This window comes from Chanodichthys erythropterus, chromosome 12 (assembly GCF_024489055.1).
Source record: "Chanodichthys erythropterus isolate Z2021 chromosome 12, ASM2448905v1, whole genome shotgun sequence".
NCBI lineage: Eukaryota > Metazoa > Chordata > Actinopteri > Cypriniformes > Xenocyprididae > Chanodichthys > Chanodichthys erythropterus.
Window position 1 is genome coordinate 53,226,677 of NC_090232.1, and position 19,745 is coordinate 53,246,421.

Sequence of the window (19,745 nt, forward strand, 5' to 3'; positions counted from 1 at the left end):
AAAAAGGATTTCATCTACTTTTTAAGCGGTCATAACTCTGATTACAGTAACTTCAAGGCTACAAGCTTTTCTTTCGTTTTTAGTAAGAGCAGTAAGTAGCTATTATAGTTGTAACGCTGTATGAGTTAGACATAAATGCTTTGTAAATTCTATACACTTTCTTTTGCCTTTAATAGTTAGCTTAGTTTCATTTTTTACCTTCCTTGGAGTTTTCGCATCATCATTTCCCCCCTTCTTCTTTTTTTTTTTTCCTTCTTCTATGAAAAAACATATGATAATAATAACACATATTATCTGGGAAATTATAACAGACATGATTTTACAACTTTAAACATTAATTTTATAACTCCATCAGAGTGACACACTGACTTCAAGAATCAACATATGAATCTCAACAATGATTTTGAACACTGCAGCAGGTCTTGTACACGATGTGGCAAATAATTCATAAAAATAATCACAAATTAATTGCACATCGGAAGATCATTTAAAGTCATTATTGTATAAAGCCTTAAACAGACATTACAAAAAGTAGCTTCAGAAAAAAAAAAATCAACACAAAATTTACTACAAAGGTTTTGTATCATGAGGTTGAGAACATGATGACTGAATTTTCATTTCTCGGTGAACTATACCTTTAAAGTTTTATTTTTGTATTATTATTATTTTTTTTTTAATTAAATTTTTTAAAAATTAAATTGTACTCTAAAGAAGAAATTAAACTGCCAGTAGGTGGTGACAAATGTCTTCTTTCATTCATTAATTCATTCAGGAGCAGAGTAATGATCCATTGAATCATTTGTTTCATTCTTTCAAAATGCAGTTTCAGAAATGAAATGCCACGTGTTGCTCAAAGATGAACAGTTCTGCTTTGTCTTTATATTTTAGTTGGCAAACTTGAGCAAAAACAGACAATATTGTGTCTAAATAACACAATATTTACTTATTCTGTTCAATAAAATCAGTATTGCATTTGCAGTTTTGGACAAAAACAGCACTCGTGACATTGCGCTCATTACTTGTGTGATATAGCTTATATCATATGATGTAAATATGAGACAATAACTCAAACAGGTGCATGTTTGCCCCATATCTTGTATTTTAGGGACTTTCTGACTACATTCTATAGGCTCTGTCATGCAGTTGTTGCTCTGTATCATATTCAGCATCAGTCAACTGTATGAAATGTAAGATGACCAATGTAGGTCTGGGGCGGGGCAAGTGCGTTTAATGCATTAATAATTTTAACACGTTATTTTTTTCAGTAATTAATTAATCTAATTAATGCATCAAATTGACAGCCCTAATACACACAGCACAGATGCTACACTAATACACACACAAATAAATGCATACATAGTAGCAAAATTGCAGTTACCCGGATGAGGCCCAAAATCAATGAAGTTGTTTTTATTTGTTTCACACCACTCATGAAAGTACTCAGCTTTCTGCTGGACCTCCTGATTCTCCCGACCCTTCGGATCGTAATAAACCCTCACAAGCCATTCATGAAACTTCTGTGGCTTGAGACTCGACACCTGCAGAGACACATTACAAACTACAGTGATCTGAAAATCATCACACTCAAATCCCTTCATTCATTACACATGATTTATTTTAGAGAGTCACACAGACAGACAATCCAATGCTCCAGAGATTAACAGTCATGAAAAAGAATTCTGTATAATAAATGTTTGAGAGTAGTGAGATTTTGTACCTGATACTTCTCCATCTTGAAGGCTTTGTTTTTCTCCTGCTTGCTATAAAAATGAACATTTTCAATGGGCTCATTTCCCACTTCACCAAAACCCATCTCAAGAACCTGAATGAGAAGAGATTTCAAATAGGATAGAAAGATTCATGTGAAATGAAGAGGTACAAAATAGGCATTTTTTATTTTTTTTTAGTTATTATTTTTTACCCCCATTTAAACATACATGAATGTCACAGTCCTTAGGTGCCTCCGGATCAGACTTCCAGCGTTTCTCCAGAAGTTTCTGATGTTTTTGAATTATAAATTGGCAATTAGACACATATCCAATATCAAAGTCAAATGAAATAGACAAAAGTTATTCAGTAAATACTCCTGTTTAAAAGTTTGGAGTCAGTAAGATTTTTATTATTATTTCAAATAAATTAATACTTTAATTCAGCAAGAACACATTAAATTTATCAAAAGTAAAAACATTTATAATGTTATAAATGGTTTCTAATCCAAATAAATGTCATTCTTCTGAACTTTCTATTAGTCAAAGAACAATATTGACAATATTCCCATGTTACTGCATTACTGATTTAATACACACAGCCTTGGATAAACATAAAACATCTTGCTGACCACAAACTATTGAACAGTACTGTATATAAGGCTTTTCTGTCTTTAATATCATGTCTAAAATTTATGTTGTGTGTTGTGACCACAAACTATAAAATAAATCTGATAGTACCGACATGTGTGAGAATCACATGATACACATTAATACAAAACAACAATAACAACAACAAAAAAACCCTACAATTTACATACACCAGTTTATATATGTAGGGATAATAGATATCAGTAATTCCTTTTGTGTGTGTGTTTGTAGGGTCTTATTAAACCATATTCATTATACCATAAATCTGTACAATAAATGACTGAGACATTTATAATATAGGGAATCAATTACCTGATAGACTTTGATCTTGAAGGCTTTAACAGGCTGGGCTTTGGATCTGTCCTCCTCTTGCTAAATGATTTTGAAAAATGAATCATATAAGCAAACACTACAATAAATTAAAAAGTTAAACAACAATAATATAATCATTATGGCTGTCAAATGATTACATTTTTTAATCTAATTAATTACATGTGGTGGTGATTAATCTAATTAATCTCACATCAAATTTGGCTGAGAAATTACTCCCAAAAGATGAGCAAGTCATTATTGTGTAAAGCATCAAATATTAGCTTCAGAAAGAAATATTTTATTTGATTCAACATAAAATGTATTTCATACTCTTTTAGACCATGAGGGTAGTGAGTAAATGATGACTGAATTTTTATTTTTGGGTGAACAATACCTTTATTTTATTTTTATTTTAATTGTACGTTTTCCCTGTTATTAGGGGCCAAGCCCCGAAGGGGCTGTAGCCCCTATTGTAATTGTACGTTTTCCCTTTTATTATTATTATTCTTCCTCCCGAATGGGAGTCTATGGCAGCCCTATCAACGGAACATGAGAAAATGATGAAATTTGGCACAGTTGTAGAGATGCTCATGAATAGTGATTGGACCAAATTTGGAGTCTCTAGAACCAACTCTATAGCGCCACCACCAGTTCAAAATTTCAACATTCTAACGGTTTTAACATTTGAACTGTTTGTCATAGAAAAATTAAATTTAGTTCATCTGATTCCTCTCTTCATGCTGATGCTATTCAACTTCTTACATTAAGTCTCCACCCATTACAGTAGCGGCCATTTTGAAAAGTACAGTATTTGTTTTTTTCGCTTCTCCTCCTTCAAAATTTGTCCAATTTTGTCCAATCTTTGATCAGATTATCTTTGGACTGAGCCGCACAGAAATGACTGAACAGATTTTTTTTATTCATCTTTGTTCAAAGGTTATGATGTCACGAAGTTAACGAGGTCGACCCAAAATTAGTATAGAGGCTGTATCTCGGCCAAACTTTGAGCAATCGAAACAAAAATTGGTACCCTTCATCAGAACCATGGTCTGAGGGTCTATGCCAAACTTGGGAACAGTGCCACTTACAGGTCATGAGATATGAAAAATGGCTATTTTGGCCAATAACTTTTGAACAGTTTGTCAGAAAATCAAGATCTTGGTGTCTATGGATTCCTTGGATCATGCCGAATCCGACGATATGAATCATGTGTCCGCCATTTTGAATTTTGTCATAAATTGCGATATCTTTTAAACAATTTGACATATCTTCACAAAAATTGGTATGTATGACCTTTAGAAGGTCGTGAAGGTACCTGAGAAGTTTCAGCACATCGCCACCTACTGTTCCACAGATGTAATGATTATTTCAAAAACGCTTATAACTTTTGAAAACACTTTCCAAAATGTGTATGCTTCATGTCATTTTATTCCCTGGCTTATGACGATTCCGACAATGTATCATTTGTCATTTTCCTTAAATGTACCTGTCTGCCGTATTGAAGTAAATGAAAAACAGTTTTTTCGCTACTCCTCCTACAAATTTTGGTCAATTTTGTCCAAAATCAGCTCAGATGATCTTTGGACCGAGCCGCACAGAAATGACTGAACGGATTTTTGATATTCACTACCATTTCCGAGATATTCATCTCTGAATGTGACCTTGCTTGTGTTTGTTGTCTTATGCTAGTTAGCTTAGCACAGTAATTGCTTAGCATGCTAAACTATTGCTATTCTTTCTAATGTGGTCTTCAGTCAACAGGTTAACCAAAACTTAGTTGGCATTAAATAACTTTGCATACTAATATGGTTAACATGCTATGAAGCTTTTTTTTTTTTGTGAACTCTTTCTCACACTGAAACCTCTGCTTAGCATACTGATGAACTTGCATGGCTGATTAGCTCAATGTGTTACGCCACGGAGCCCGAATGCTCTGCATCGTGGGTTCGAAACTCAGTGTGACACATGCCCAGACCGCATGAGGTACTGTGGCAGGAAAAGATGCAGAACTTGTGTCTGTTCTAGGCATTCTGCCTAAAACTGGTCTAATCTGAAGCTATCACATGCAATTCCTTTATGTCCAAATTCGTAGTTATTCTTCTTCCCCCTGTATGGTAATCAATGAACCATAAGAAGGAAAATTATCAAATTTGGCATGCTTGTAGTGATAGTAATTAAAAGTAATTTGACCAACTTTGGAGTATCTAGGACTAAGTCTATAGCGCCACCACCAGTTCAAATATTCACTTTTGTAAAGGTTATAACTTTTGAACCCTTTGTTCCAGAAAAATGAATGTCAATACAACTGATTCCTCTCTTCATACTGATCACATTCAATATCTTACATTAAGTCTCCACCCAGTACAGTAGTGGCCATTTTGAAAAGTACAGTATTCCGTTTTTTCGCTACTCCTCCTTCAAAATTTGTCCAATTTTGTCCAAACTTTGATCAGGTGATCTTTGGTCTGAGCCGCACAGAAATGACTGAACAGATTTTTTTTATTCATCTTTGTTCAAAAGTTATGATGTCAAGAAGTTAACGAGGTTGACCCAAAATTGCTATAGAGGCTGTATCTCGGCCAAACTTTGAGCAATCAAAACTAAAATTGGTACACTTGATCAAGACCATGATCTGAGGTTCCATGCCAAATTTGGGAACAGCGCCACCTACAGGTCATGAGATCTGAAAAATGGCTATTTTGGCCAATAACTTTTGAACACTTTATTAGAAAATCAAGATCTTGGTGTCTATGGATTCCCTGTGCCATGCCGAATCCGAGGATATCGAATTCGTCAACATCGGATGAACCACGTGTCCGCCATTTTGAATTTTGTCATAAATTGCAATAACTTTTAAACAATTTGACATATCTTCACACAAATTGGTATGTATGACCTTTAGAAGGTCCTGAAGGTACCTGAGAAGTTTCAACACAGCGCCACCTACTGTTCCACAGATGTAATGATTATTGCAAAACCACTTATAACTTTTGAAAACACTTTCCAAAAAGTGTGTGCTTTATGTCATTTTATTCCCTGGCTTATGCCGATTCCGACGATGTGTCATTTGTCATTTTCCTTAAATGTACCTGTCCGCCATATTGAAATAAATGGAAAACAGTTTTTTCGCTACTCCTCCTACAATTTGTGTCCAATTTTGTCCAAAATCAGCTCAGGTGATCTTTGGACCAAGCCGCACAGAAATGACTGAATGGATTTTTGATATTCGCTACCATTCCCAAGATATTCATCTCTGAATGTGACCTTGCTTGTGTTTGTTGTCTTATGCTAGTTAGCTTAGCATGCTAATTGCTTAGCATGCTAACCAGTTGTCATTCTCTTTAATGTGGCTCATCAGTTATCAAGTTAACCATGAGCTTCATTAGCATTAAGTTAGCTTAGCATGCTAATATGGTTAGCATGCTAAGTAATGCTTTTTTTGTGAATTCTTTGTTAGACTAAAAGGTTTCTTCCACAGTCTGTTGAATGTGCATCCTCAAGTAGCTCAATGTGTAAAGCCAGTTATCTGAAGAGCCCTGTATCCGAAGTTAGTGGGTTCGAATCCCAGGTGGAGTGGTTTTATAAAATAGTGTGTTTTGATTCCTTTACTGCCTCTTGGATTAGAAATAAATGCTTTTTGTTTCATACTGTGTTCATTTTCATCTAAGCTTATGTACATTCTGAGTTCATTCTTGCCCGTAATTCTGAACCAGCTGTTTCATGTTTGTTCATTTTCTGCTGTTTTTCCTCTTCCTGCTCTGTATTGCACTACAGCATGATGAGCTGCAGAATGATCTAAAGTGCAGCTTTATAAGAATTCTTCATTTTGAGTTCATTTTCACATGAACTAATAAACTTCGGCAGGTGTGGAAACATTCACTTGCACAGTGGTGCAATGAGATGAGAAATGGACCTTGGACCCGGAGGTCGTGGGTTCGAATCCCGTGTGGGGTTCCTTTATACAATTGTGTGTAATGAGTCATTTTGATACCTTTTTTATCCAAATAAGGATTGTGCTAATCTTTATTCCTCTTCAATGAGATACAAGTATTTTAGTTCATTCCGTGTTCGTTCTCTGAACTTCTATTGATTTTCATTTCATTTCCACCTGTCCTTCTGAACCAGATGTTTTGCATGTACATTCAATTTCTGCTGTTTTTGCTCTTCCTGCTCCGTATTGCGCTACTGCCCCTTCTGGGGCTTGGCCCCGAATTGCTGCTTGCAGCTATATTTTGTTTTGTTTTTGTTTGTTTTTTAATTACTATGTAAATATGAAATAAAAATGGAACGATACTCTTAATTAATGATTCATTAATTTATTTATTTATTCGTTTGATTCATTCAATCGGCTGATTCATTCAGGAGTAAAGTAAATGGTTCTGATAACACTTTATTTTAGGGTATTTTAACTAGTTTCTTGTTAGCATGCATATTACTAGAATATTGGCTATTTATTAGTGCTTAAGCACATATCAATGCATTATTCTGCATGACCTTATTCTGCATTCTTAATCCTACACAATACCTAAACTTAACAACTAACGTACTAACTATTAATAAGCATTAAATTAGGAGTTAATTGAGGGAAAAGTCGTAGTTAATAGTGATTATGTGTTCACTATACTGAAGTGTTACCATGGTTCCCTTTATGAATGGTCCATTGAATGATTAGGCTTGTTGGACTTGAAGCAGCGCTGCACCCACCGATCGGTGTATAACGTCAAAGTACAGCCAGAGGCTCTGTTTGCATTTGAACAGTTCTGTTTTTTTTTTTGTTTTTTGTTTTTTTGGGAAAAATTGAGCAAAACAGACAATATTGTGTTTAAAATAACACAGTAATAACTTATGTATTGAACTGTTGTATACAATCAGTATTACATTTGCACTCATGCTATTCTGGTCAGAAAAACAGAACTATGATGTTAATTTGAGACAAAAACTCAAACAGGTGCATGTTTGCCCTTATATCTTGAATTGCATTCTATAGTGTCCATTATGCAGGGGCAAGTGTGTTTAATGCACTAATAATTGTAACGCATTATTCTTTCCCAGTAATTAATTAATCTAAATAATGCATTAAATCAACAGCCCTAATTATCATGTGACAATTTTATAAAACTGGCACTTCATATGAGATAAACACTGTCATTCCTGTCAAAGCCACGGATGCCGCCCATCTCTTCCTTGTCTCACCCTTGAAGGCCATTACGACCACTGCAGTTCTAGCATATATTTCTTCACTATTAGTAGAGAGACGCTGCCTGATACAATTAATTCACATGCAATCTCTCTCTCACTAATGCATTCATATAAATGTAATCTATCTGTATCAATAGTCAAGTGGGCAGGGCTGTGTCATGCCATAGATGTGCTGAAGGCAAACCCTCGAAAAGTCTCAGCTCGAGGTTCAGGCTGATATGTTAAATGATGTCATCAGCAACTAGTCAATATTGACTAAACTTTCATCACATAACAATACAACAATAGCCCTAAACCTAAACCCCCCTAAGCCTACCCATCACAGAAAACACGCTAACTACCATTTATAAATGTATGGATTGATAACAGATAAAAAGACATTTTGTTTTTGTGTGTTTTATAAGGGCTCACGCCATACTGTTGAGAAATTGATAACTGCATCATGATAATCCAAATGCAAAGTGAGAAACTGAATGACTACCTCAATCTTGAAGGCTTCTTCAGGCTTGTCTCCAAAACTGGCCAGCAGTATGTCCTAAAGCATTTAGAAGGGTAAATGGTATAAGAAAATACACTAAATAAAATAGCCAAATGAATGTAAGAGTTTTATCTTACAGTTTTTTTCAGTTGCTAACAAGCGTTGTTCAATACCGAAACCACATTTTCAAAACTCTTCACACAGTCAGCAAGACAGAAGTCAATGCAGACCAAACTGTGAACCATTTTTCCTTGCTTCCAGACAAAAATGCATTCAGTGACCACACTTTTCAAAATTGAGGAACTCTTTTCCCATTCGTACTCCACAACATGCAAAATACTATGTATTATCAGCACATTTTTCTAATGCTAACACACTGCATTCAAAATGATTAAAAACACATTCAAAACAGAATGATGGCCAATTCCAAGCATTTATGTATTAATTATTTTAAAATATTCTCAATTTTATAAAAATTAAAAAAATTTAGACATTCCAGGAGGTACTTTCCAAGATGCATTGCCAGAGACGACATCAGATGTGATGTTGATGAGAACTTGTGGCCAAATGCAAGAGAGAGAGAGAGACTAGAACCATCACTGTAATTTACTATAATGAACAACTACACATGTTGTTACAGTAATGTGTAGAATGTATTTTATTTATTCTTTTTTTATTATCATTGCAGTTTTTTCCCTCTTTTTTCACCTTTTGGTTATAATTTTCAAGCACTATATTCATAAAAAAAAAATAAAAAAAAAATGTTGATTAATTTCTGATTCATTTGTGTTACAAATGCTTTCAATAAAGTGGAATTGTGTTACAGTATTTTATATGAAGAACTGATTTATGTGGAAAATCATTGACACTTTACAGTTTTTTACAGATGCTAGGACACATTTCTCAATACTTAGGTCACTTTTGCAAAACTCTTCACACAGTGAGCACAACAGAAGTCTATGTGGGCTAAACTGAGGATCAATTATCATTGTTTTGGCACAAAATGCATTCAATGACTACATCTCTCAAATTTCATTAATTATTTTCTCACTCAAACACAACAACTGCCAAAACTCTTTGTACGTACAGTCCAATTTGCACATGCTTACATACTGTTTTCAAAACTGTTAAACTTGTGTTCAAAACAATAACATAATACAAAACTGAATAAGACAGCAATTTGCTACATTTCTACAGTAATATAGTTATAAAATATATTCTGAATCTAAAAAAATCAAATACTATCAAAACAATTAGATGAAACTAAACACCTACACAAGCATTAGTCTTTCAATTTCATTACCATCAACTCAAAAGGGGAAACTTAGGAATAATTTTGTTCTGCAATGTAAACATGGACCATGTAACATAAACTGCAGTGAATTATAAGCAGTAGAGAGTGTCATTCTTGTTTTATAAAGAAATTTAAAAAAAGAAAACATTGTATAATGCTAACTGATGTTAGTGTTTTTAAGGTCGATGTTTTATGACTGACAAAGTGTGTTTGCTTGGTGAAAACCTTTGCTAGTGTTCTGGAAGAATGAGTTGATTTGAGACATGAATGAAGTGTTTTGGTAGATTTAGTGCATTTTGAATGTGAAATGAACTGCTGTACCAAGATGAAAGTTGGTTAGGAGAACTGTGTGAAGAGTTTTGAAAAAGTGACCTAAGTATTGAGAAATGTGTCCTAGCGATTGTAAAAAACTGTAAAAAAGAAAAGTTCATCAATGATGTAATGCTTCCTGTTGTTAGTGTGTTTTAGGTCAGTGTGTTGTGAATGAAATGTGTGTTTTCTGAATGAGAATTGTTGCCAGTGTTATGTTGGTCTGAGTGAGTTTTGTAGGTGAGATTAACTGTTTAGCCAACATTCATGCTGGTAATGTAGACTGTGTGAAGACTTTTGCAAATGTGGTTTCGGTATTGAACAATGCTTGTTAGCAACTGAAAAAAACTGTAAAGGACTTTCAAATCACATGAACATAGGTAACATAACAAATGAGAAAAACTGAGAAATGTAACACTTTTATCCATTAAATAAACTCATTTCAAATTTGATGCCTGCTACAGGTCTCAAAAACTTTGACACGGAGGACACATTTTTTTTTGAAAAAAGCAAGAAATTTTGAAAAGATTCAGCTGGGAGAACATCTAGCAACTAATTAAGCTTATTGAAATCAGGTCTGTAATATGATTAGCTATAAAAGTCTCTCAGAAGTAAAGATGGGGAGAGGCTCTCCAATCTGTGAAAAAACTGCATAAAAAGATTGTGAAATACTTTAAACACAATGTTACTCAATGTTAAATTGCAAAGGCTTTACAAATCTCATCATCTACAGTGCATAATATCATCAAAAGATTCAGAGAAACTGGATAAATCAAATGGGCCCATGAATACGTCCAGAAACCACTGTCGGTAAACACAATCCGCCGTGCCATCTGCAGATGCCAACTAAAGCGCTTTCATCCAAAAAGGAAGCCATTCGTGAACATGATCCAGAAGCGCCATCATGTCCTGTGGGCCGAGGCTCACTTAAAATGGACTGTTTCGAAGTGGGAAACGTGTTCTTTGGTCAGACGAGTCTAAATTTGACATTCTAGTTGGAAATCAACGATGCCGTGTCCTCCGGTTCGGATCTTTCACCTATAGAGAACATTTGGCGCATCATTAAACGAAAGATAACCACAAACTCTTCAGCAGCTGGAAACCTATATCAGACAAGAATGGGACCACATTCCAACACCAAAACTCCAGAAACTCATAACCTTGATGCCCAGACATCTTCACACTGTTTTGAAAAGAAGAGGAGATGCTACACCATGGTAAACATGCCCCCGTCCCAACTATTTTGAGACCTGTAGCAGGCATCAAATTTGAAATGAGCTCATTTTGTGATTAAAATTGTAAAATGTCTCAGTTTAAACATTTGTTATGTTATCTATGTTCTATTGTGAATAAAATACTGGCTCATGTGATTTGAAAGTCTATTAGTTTTCATTTAATTCGAATTAAAAACATCCCAACTTTTCCGGAATGCGGGTTGTAATTGTATTTTGATGTGTGTCTGAAACGAGTGGATTTGCACCTAATCCCCTCCTCAAGTTTCTGGGTGGGTATTTCAGCACTCTTTAAGTTGCATTAATCATGACAACAATTCTATGCCATACATTTTTCAGCTACGTAAGAAAGGGAATTGGTACCTGATACACTTTAGTCTTGAAAACGTCACCCGACTTAGAGTCACTCGACTGGGCATCACTCGAATGGGCGTCACCTGACTGGACATCACCTGACTGGACATCACCTGACTGGACATCACCCGACTGGACATCACCCCACTCAATGTCACCGGAATGGTCTTTTAAGCTGGCCAGCATTTTTTCCTGACACAGATAAAATTAATATGATGATTGTAAAACTAACACTACATAATATATGACCTTATAAATCTGAAAACGTATCAATTATGAACATAGCCACAGTTCCAGGGCAGGAGGGAATGAGATGCTGTATCAGTAGTTGACACTATGGGAACTCATAATCAAACACAGTGGCCTCAACCAACTAGTGAGAAAGTCTGTGCTTGGAGATTTTCAAATCTTTTGAGTTGCCTCTAAACCATCCATTGCACTCATTTGGGCTCTGTGGCACTCAAGATGTGGATTGACACATGTTGCTTGATTTACCCTCCGGTTTCCCTAGGGACTTTGGGGCATCAAAAGCTGCCTTTAGTATTATCATGGCAACACCAAGATCTCCCTCACAGTCACCATTCACACCCCATTCACTCTCCCTGGAGTTCAATCACACTTAATCACACTTTGGATATTTGGATAATTTCAGCCCGGACTTTACATTTGACTCAGATTCCATTATTTCCTGTGGTGTTTGATGTGTATCCTTCATTCTTTATTTTATTTGCCCTGTTTTTTTATGGATTTATGTATGGAGGACCAGGGGTGCCACTTAAAAATAAAAAGAAGAATCAATTAATTAATTTAATAATTCAAACATAAAAATGTATATAAATGATTCACTTTTTATATGGGCAAATTAATAGACATATTTAAAGTTGTTTATTTAATTCCTGTTTTTAAATGTAGTTTAATAAAACAATAAAACAATAAATTTTAAAAATCTTTTTTGAATGTATAAATAAATAGACAAATTTGAAATTGGATATTTAGTTCATTTTTTAAAACGTAGATCAATAAAACAATAAAAAGTTCATTAGTAAATCATTTTAAATGCGCATTTAAATCGCTTTTTTAAAAAGAATTTGGCAAATGCTTTTCTTTCTCTATTTACCAATTGCTTTTCTTTGTCGGTTTGCCAAATGCTTTTCTTTATCCGTTTGTCAATCGAGTGGTAAAATGCCATTGGACAGTACACACGTGGGAGCAACCAATCAACTTTCGCCTCAATTTGAAGAGCCAATTTCACTTGTAACACTCACTGTCATTGGACAGTTAGTACGGTGACCGGGAGGGGACATGTTCGGTTCATTTAGTTTTGTCGTGGCCACAACATAAATGCTGCGTTCCAATTCGCCTACTTATACTACGCCCTAAAAGTATGTACTCTTTCTGTGAACAAAAAGTACTTACTTTTGAGTGTGTAGTAAAAGAGTAGACAAGCTTTGGGACATACTAATACGTCATACAATCGCGTCTTTTCTCTCTGTCGCATCCTGTCACCGTAAACTGGCCTGTCAATCATCTTACATCCTCCACATTTCATTTAGCTAATTTCCTACCGTATCGGAGAGAAATGCAGCACGTTGATCTGCAGTCGCGGGTCTTTCATGTGGAGAACTCTCCTCATATTAATGCATAATGATGCATTTAAAAGTTAATGGCCAATCAGATCTTCATAAAAGTCCACATTGGTATTTGCAGATGAAAAATAACACGGGTAACATTACATATATATTTTCTATCAGGTTAAACTGATTATTAGTCACTCAAATCGCTCAGCGTCGATTGCATATATCCGCCATGTTTTGTAGTTTTTTAACACTTTTTACTCGTGTTTGTAGTTCTGAACTGAATCCTCGTCCAATGCGCAATGGGTTGTGGGCAATATTAGCCTCTATAGTGTGCACGGATCCACATTTCGAAAATCTACCGGAAATAGTAGACCATCCTGGGACTTTTGGCATACTCTTTTCAACATACTATGCTTTGGGACACACTTATTTTAATCTCACACACTATTTAGGATGGATAGTACGGACATTGGGACGCAGGGATAAACTCGTGTGAACGTGATAATATGCCGTGGCCAAAGATTAATTTGTGGGAACGGCCACGAGATCGTTTTGTCGAGGTAACGACACCCTTATGTCGTGGCCACGCCATGTAAAGTCGTGGCCTCGAGATCATATGTTGAGGGAACGATATATTGTTCTCATGGCCATGAGTTAAATGTGTAAACAACCTGTGCAACCATAGCAACCTGGAATTATCACAAATGGACAATACCATAATAATATTTTTAATTAAGAAAAAGAACGGAATTAAGAAATTATTATATTAACATAGTGCATATTATATTGTATTGCGCGCGATGTTGCAGACAGCATTCTTTTAAATCCATTCACTTATCGTTTATTTTTTATTTAATATTTTTATATTATTAGTTACATCTGTATATTCAGGGTGCGATTTGTGAAAAAACCGTAGGAGGTGGATGTTTTGAAAAGTTTTTTTTTTTTTTTTTTTGTTAAAAACCACAGTGGAGCTATATACTATTTTTGGCAGCTGTTACAGAAACATTTTTACAAAAAAATTCTGATTTAACTTTGAGATTTGAAGTATTAGATATAGCTTAGATATTTATATAGCTATGATAGAAATGCAAAATCAATCGGTAGTTATTAATAGAATAACGAGACACAACCCTTTACATTCAATCGCGTTTGGTCCCATTTATTTATACACGTTTAGCTCAGATTTCATTAGATAGAATATAAGCTGTGCTGTACACAGAGTTTCATAATTTACCGAGGTCAGAAAATGTAGTTTACTAGGGGGGTACAGGGGCATGCTCCCCCGAGAAAATTTAGATTTCCCTGGTGTACATATGTGCATTTTTAAGACTTTTAAAGGCCAACAAATTGGATAACAATAGCTTTAAAACCATGTCAACAAATACATGCATGCACAGTTTTGAGGCAGCTTTAATCGCATGTGTGGTAATTTCATGACTTAACTTACAACAGAACACCGAAAGCCATTGCTCATAGTTTCTTTTGCGCTTTATTTATGCTATAATAAAGTAATTATGCAGCGCGCGCCGGCGCATTTGCTCATGCAATTCTTGAGTGCGCGCCACGAGCACAGTCTAACGGCTGATTGGACAGTCGTGTTCATTTTTCTGAGTGTTTATTTTTCTTACTAACATCATCCGACCGCAGTTCACTGTTGTTCAGCTGAAGCTCACTCGTTGTCACCGGCACCTTTTCCGCGCTTGTTTGACTTGTCGGAATGCGCGTCTGAAAAGTGTCCCATTTGTTGTGGTGGTAAAGAGACAGTTCTATATAAACGCAGCGTTTTATTTTGCGATGTTTTAAAAAAATATTTTTTGTTTGTGGTTTGTGGAGTAGCATCACCCAGGGGGGATATTTTTTTTTTATCCCCAAAGGTCTGTTTTCTCTTGTAGCCCCTCGTGCCTGTGACAGCATTCGAATTAATTCAGAGTTTAAGTAAGTTTTAAAAATGTGCTACTATTTTAGAATATTTTGTTTATTATTTGTATATAACCTATGAAAGCTTTATTTATGATTTTATTTTATTTCTGTAGGCGCACGGGAATTTTACAAGGAGATCATTTACGGGAATATTATTTATATATAGGCCTATATATATATATATATATATATATATATATATATATATATATATATATATATATACCACCCTTATTTTTCATTCTTAATTAGAAATATTATTATGGTATTGTCCATTTGTGATAATTCCAGGTTGCTATGTGCTATGGTAGCGCAGGTTGTTTACACAACTCGTGGCCATGAGAAATTATGTCGTTCCCTCAACATATGATCTCGAGGCCACGACATAAGGATGTCGTTACCTCGACAAAATGATCTTGTGGCCACAACTTATTATCACATTCTCACGAATTAATATCTTGTGGCCACGAGTTTATATGTTGTGGCCACGACACAACTAAATGAACCGAACATGTACCCTCCCGGTCACCGTACTAACTGTCCAATGACAGTGAGTGTTACAAGTGAGAGAGGATTGGCTCTTCAAATTGAGGCGAAAGTTGATTGGTTGCTCCCACGTGTGTACTGTCCAATGGCATTTTACCACTCGATTGACAAATGGATAAAGAAAAGCATTTGGCAAACCGACAAAGAAAAGCAATTGGTAAATAGAGAAAGAAAAGCATTTGCCAAATTCTTTTTAAAAAAGCGATTTAAATGCGCATTTAAAATGATTTACTAATGTACTTTTTATTGTTTTATTGATCTACGTTTTAAAAAATGAATTAAATATCCCATTTCAAATTTGTCTATTTATTTATACATTCAAAAAAGATTTTTAAACGTTATTGTTTTATTGTTTTATTAAACTACATTTAAAAACAGGAATTAAATAAACAACTTTAAATATGTCTATTAATTTGCCCATATAAAAAGTGATTCATTTATATACATTTTTATGTTTGAATTATTAAATTAATTAATTGATTCTTCTTTTTATTTTTAAGTGGCACCCCTGGTCCTCCATATTTATGTAGGGATGACCCTTAATTGTTGACTAACTGTTAGCTGGCGAGAAGAAAAAGTTATTAGTCACTTATTCACAAGAAAAAAAAATAAATCCACAGAAAATGGTAAAGTCATGCAGTCTGTGATGGACAGATCATTAACAGCTGGTCTATGAGGTAAATACAGAACATTCGGCAAGACATCCAAACACTCGCTTATCATCGCCTATCAACCTCAAATATTAATATTAAATATTAATATTTTTAATATTAAAAAGATCTACTTTTAAATGAACCAGTTGAAATGGAAAACAAATATTCTCAGGTTATATAGGCACATCCACTAATGCAGTGTACGAGTCATGTGCATTCACGTATTCATAATCATTACTCCTGCCGGTGCGCTGTGGCAAGATTTATGCATGTGCTTGAGTGCTGATTAGGCTATGAAGGCATTCAAGGCTCTTTATTATGATTTATATCAGGGGTGTCAAACATGCGGCCCCCAAAGGTATCCAATCTGGTGTGCTGCTGGTGTCCTGCACAGACAGACAGACCTAAAGATACCAATTTCATGGTCTTCCCAATATTATGAAAAATGTCCTTGTATTTGAAGGATAGATTTAGAAGGAAACGGTACAATATGTGCTTTAAATGATACGTACAATACATCATTTTAAATTTTGTCAGTGACACACTGAGTCATACAATAATTTACAATGCAAAAATAAGGCTAAAATATAGGCTTTAAAAAGCTCCATATATGGTGATTTAGGGGAGGAGACGAGGTGGAGATTCATGTATGTACAATCTTCCTCTGACTGGGTTTTCGCAGGTTCTGACGTACACATGGTTTTATAATCCTGATATAATTCTAAAACTTTTGTATGTACGGAAAATCTGGCTTTTATGCGTACACACACTTTTAGGATGAAATCTCTGAAATTTTTATACATGAGGCCCCAGGGGTCAGAAAGTATAGGTCCTGCCATATGTTTATTCCACCCACACAGCAAAAACTCCAGTGTTAAATGAACTCTCCTGGGAGTGTATGTGAGACCATACTCAAGAGTGTTAAAGTGTTAAAATAACCCCCGGTTTCACAGACAAGGCTTAAACTAGTCCTAGACTAAAATGCATGTTTTTTTTTTTTTCTAAGGCACATTTATAAAAGCTACTTAAATGTCCTAATTGAACTAAGGCCTAATCCTGGCTTATGCTAAACCCTGTCTGTGAAACTGGGCCTCAGAGTGTTAAATGAGCATCAGGAGTTTTCAATAATGGTCAATCATCACTCAATTAATCACTCAATTAATCATTAACTTTAACACTGCTTCAGTGTTCATTTAACACTTTAACACTCTTGAGTATGGACTCACATATAATTTTTAACACTGGAGGTTTTGCTGTCTACCTCCTGGTTGAAAAAGTGTGCTAATCCAGGCGACTGGAAAAAAATACAGAGGAGGACTTTTATTTTCTGAACCTATAGACTTTACACCTCTGATTTTCATTCAAAGGGCTTATTTCTGTTATTGTTGGCTCATTTTGTAAAAGTAAGCGAATATCTGGATGACGCTGCGACTATAAACCAAACTTTAGGCTTGCAGAGAGACGAGATGATCAATAAACAAAAAACTAAACTGCCACTATGTTTCAGCTACAGGTACACCTCATATATGGGCCAAAGCTCCACGTGTCATCCGACAATAAATTGCTTGTGATTCTTTGAATGCATCAGAAATCATTATTCCCATAGTATCAGCTGCTCACACAGCACACACAAGTTCACTGTCTTGAAAGAGAACTCAAATTTATGCAGATGCAATTATGGAATTCAGAATCATTAAATAAAAATTCTTACAAAAATGTCCTTGTCATTCTCATTCAGATTTTCAGTTTCCATCGTCTTCCAGTGTTCTGTCAGCATTTTCTAAAAGTGGAGAGGAAAAAGGCAGTCTGTAAACATTGCCGTCCTTAAAGTCTACAATTTGCTTCATTGACTATGGGGTGGTTGTCTGTGTTAAAACATACAGGTTAACTTTTACACAGAGTAAACATGTTACATCAGACATTTTAACAGACAGTAGGGTACCTTTAATTCATCTTCCTTCAGTCGGGCCTCTCCAACAAACTTTGGCAGCCGTCTGTTGACAACGTCTTCTAGAATGCTTCGGGCTGTAGACAGATTGTCTGGATGGAAAGGGTCAACAGAATATTACTATAGTCTGTCTGAATACTTGATTCAAACTGGCCGAAATGTGAATTCAGTCAGTTTAATCACTGTTCTAAATGAATGTGCTGCTGTTGGGTTTATTGTATTGTTGGTTGCCCTGCAGACTCTGTAAAATTATATTTTGTTCCATTGCAGTTTGACTTGACATGATACATGTTTAAAATTAGTTTAAGTCAGATAAAATAATGGAGTCAGAGTTTTATTAAAATCTAAATACCTTATTCATAGTGCTGTCAACGTTAATGTGTAAACACATGCAATTTATTTTTTTCCAGTTTAAAAATATTAATGCAATTAATGCAGCATCAGTTTTTTTTCTGTCATCCTTTGGCTCTTATTCATGCAAATGCTTTAAAACCATTTAAACGCGCCAAAAGAGAACGTGCTGTCTGTGAATGTCCTGTCACACACACAACACACAGAAAGACGCGCACCGGTATAAAAATAAAATATAATATCCGTTTTGTCAAGTATCATCATAAGAGCAGCCTTGAATGAGTTAAATAAAGTCTTAAGAAAGTAAAGAGCTGTGAGAAAGATCCATGTCATGTGCAACAGCAGCAGCTCTTAAAGTGACAGCAACCATTAATGCTGTCTGTCATTGAAGATAATGAAAGAACAAAGGTAACGGAGATAGTTACTTTTAAGAACTTTTGTAGCTCTAATAATGATTAGCTATATTTAATTTAGGCTATAAATTAAGCAGTGAAGACTGTTTGGTAACTTTATTCAATTTCTGTATTTTTCCTAACTGTTAGAGAGGTAGGAAAGGCACAGGTAAATATGACATTTATTATTATTATTAGTATTATTATTAAGTTCACTCAAATTAAAAGTTGTTATATTTTTGAAGCCTAATAAATGTAAAAAATGATATAGCTTTCAATTACACTGTAATGTTGAATGGCTATATGTTATATGTTTAATTGGGAGAAAAAAATCAATTTCATGGAGACATCAGTAGCTGTAGGCGATTAGTATCAGTGATACTTGTCTTCATTCATAAAAAGATGCCATTAAACAAGTATTTAAAATATACTGTCTTCATGTTGTTTCTTTGTGTTGTCTTAATTTGGAGATTAACTGTGAAGTTGTTACATTATAAAATACATTAAAAAACATAAAAACTGTGTTTTTAATTGCGATTAATCACAGAAAGAAATTGTGATTAATCGGGTCAGTCTGTGATGTAAAATTCTGATTCATGATGAAGTAATTCAGACCAGTTAGTTTTAATGATTTGTTTAAAGATTCAGTCCTTGTCCTTCAATGTTTCAGTGCCACAAGAATGAAACACAATGTATTTTGCGTTTTGCAAAAATGTTTCCACAGGTACGTCTAATGAGCCTGGGCTGGATAAATGACATTAGTCCACTAAATCCATAAAATAAACAGAAAGTTTAAAAAAGAACCACACATGATAGAAAC

At 34.8% G+C, this 19,745-nt stretch overlaps 1 protein-coding gene across 1 annotated transcript in view; it reads right to left on the reverse strand.

Annotated features, from left to right (window-relative positions):
- Window positions 1-10,951: 10,951 nt before the first annotated feature.
- LOC137032466 (deoxynucleoside triphosphate triphosphohydrolase SAMHD1-like) overlaps window positions 10,952-19,745 on the reverse strand; it is a 33,534-nt gene continuing 24,740 nt past the window's right edge. Inside the window, exons 16-19 of the mRNA XM_067404230.1 lie at window positions 18,177-18,274; window positions 17,946-18,014; window positions 11,545-11,727; window positions 10,952-10,987 (exon numbers count right to left, since the gene is read on the reverse strand). Of these exons, the coding sequence (XP_067260331.1) occupies window positions 10,952-10,987; window positions 11,545-11,727; window positions 17,946-18,014; window positions 18,177-18,274 (386 nt within the window). The remainder of the gene's footprint in view (window positions 10,988-11,544; window positions 11,728-17,945; window positions 18,015-18,176; window positions 18,275-19,745) is intronic.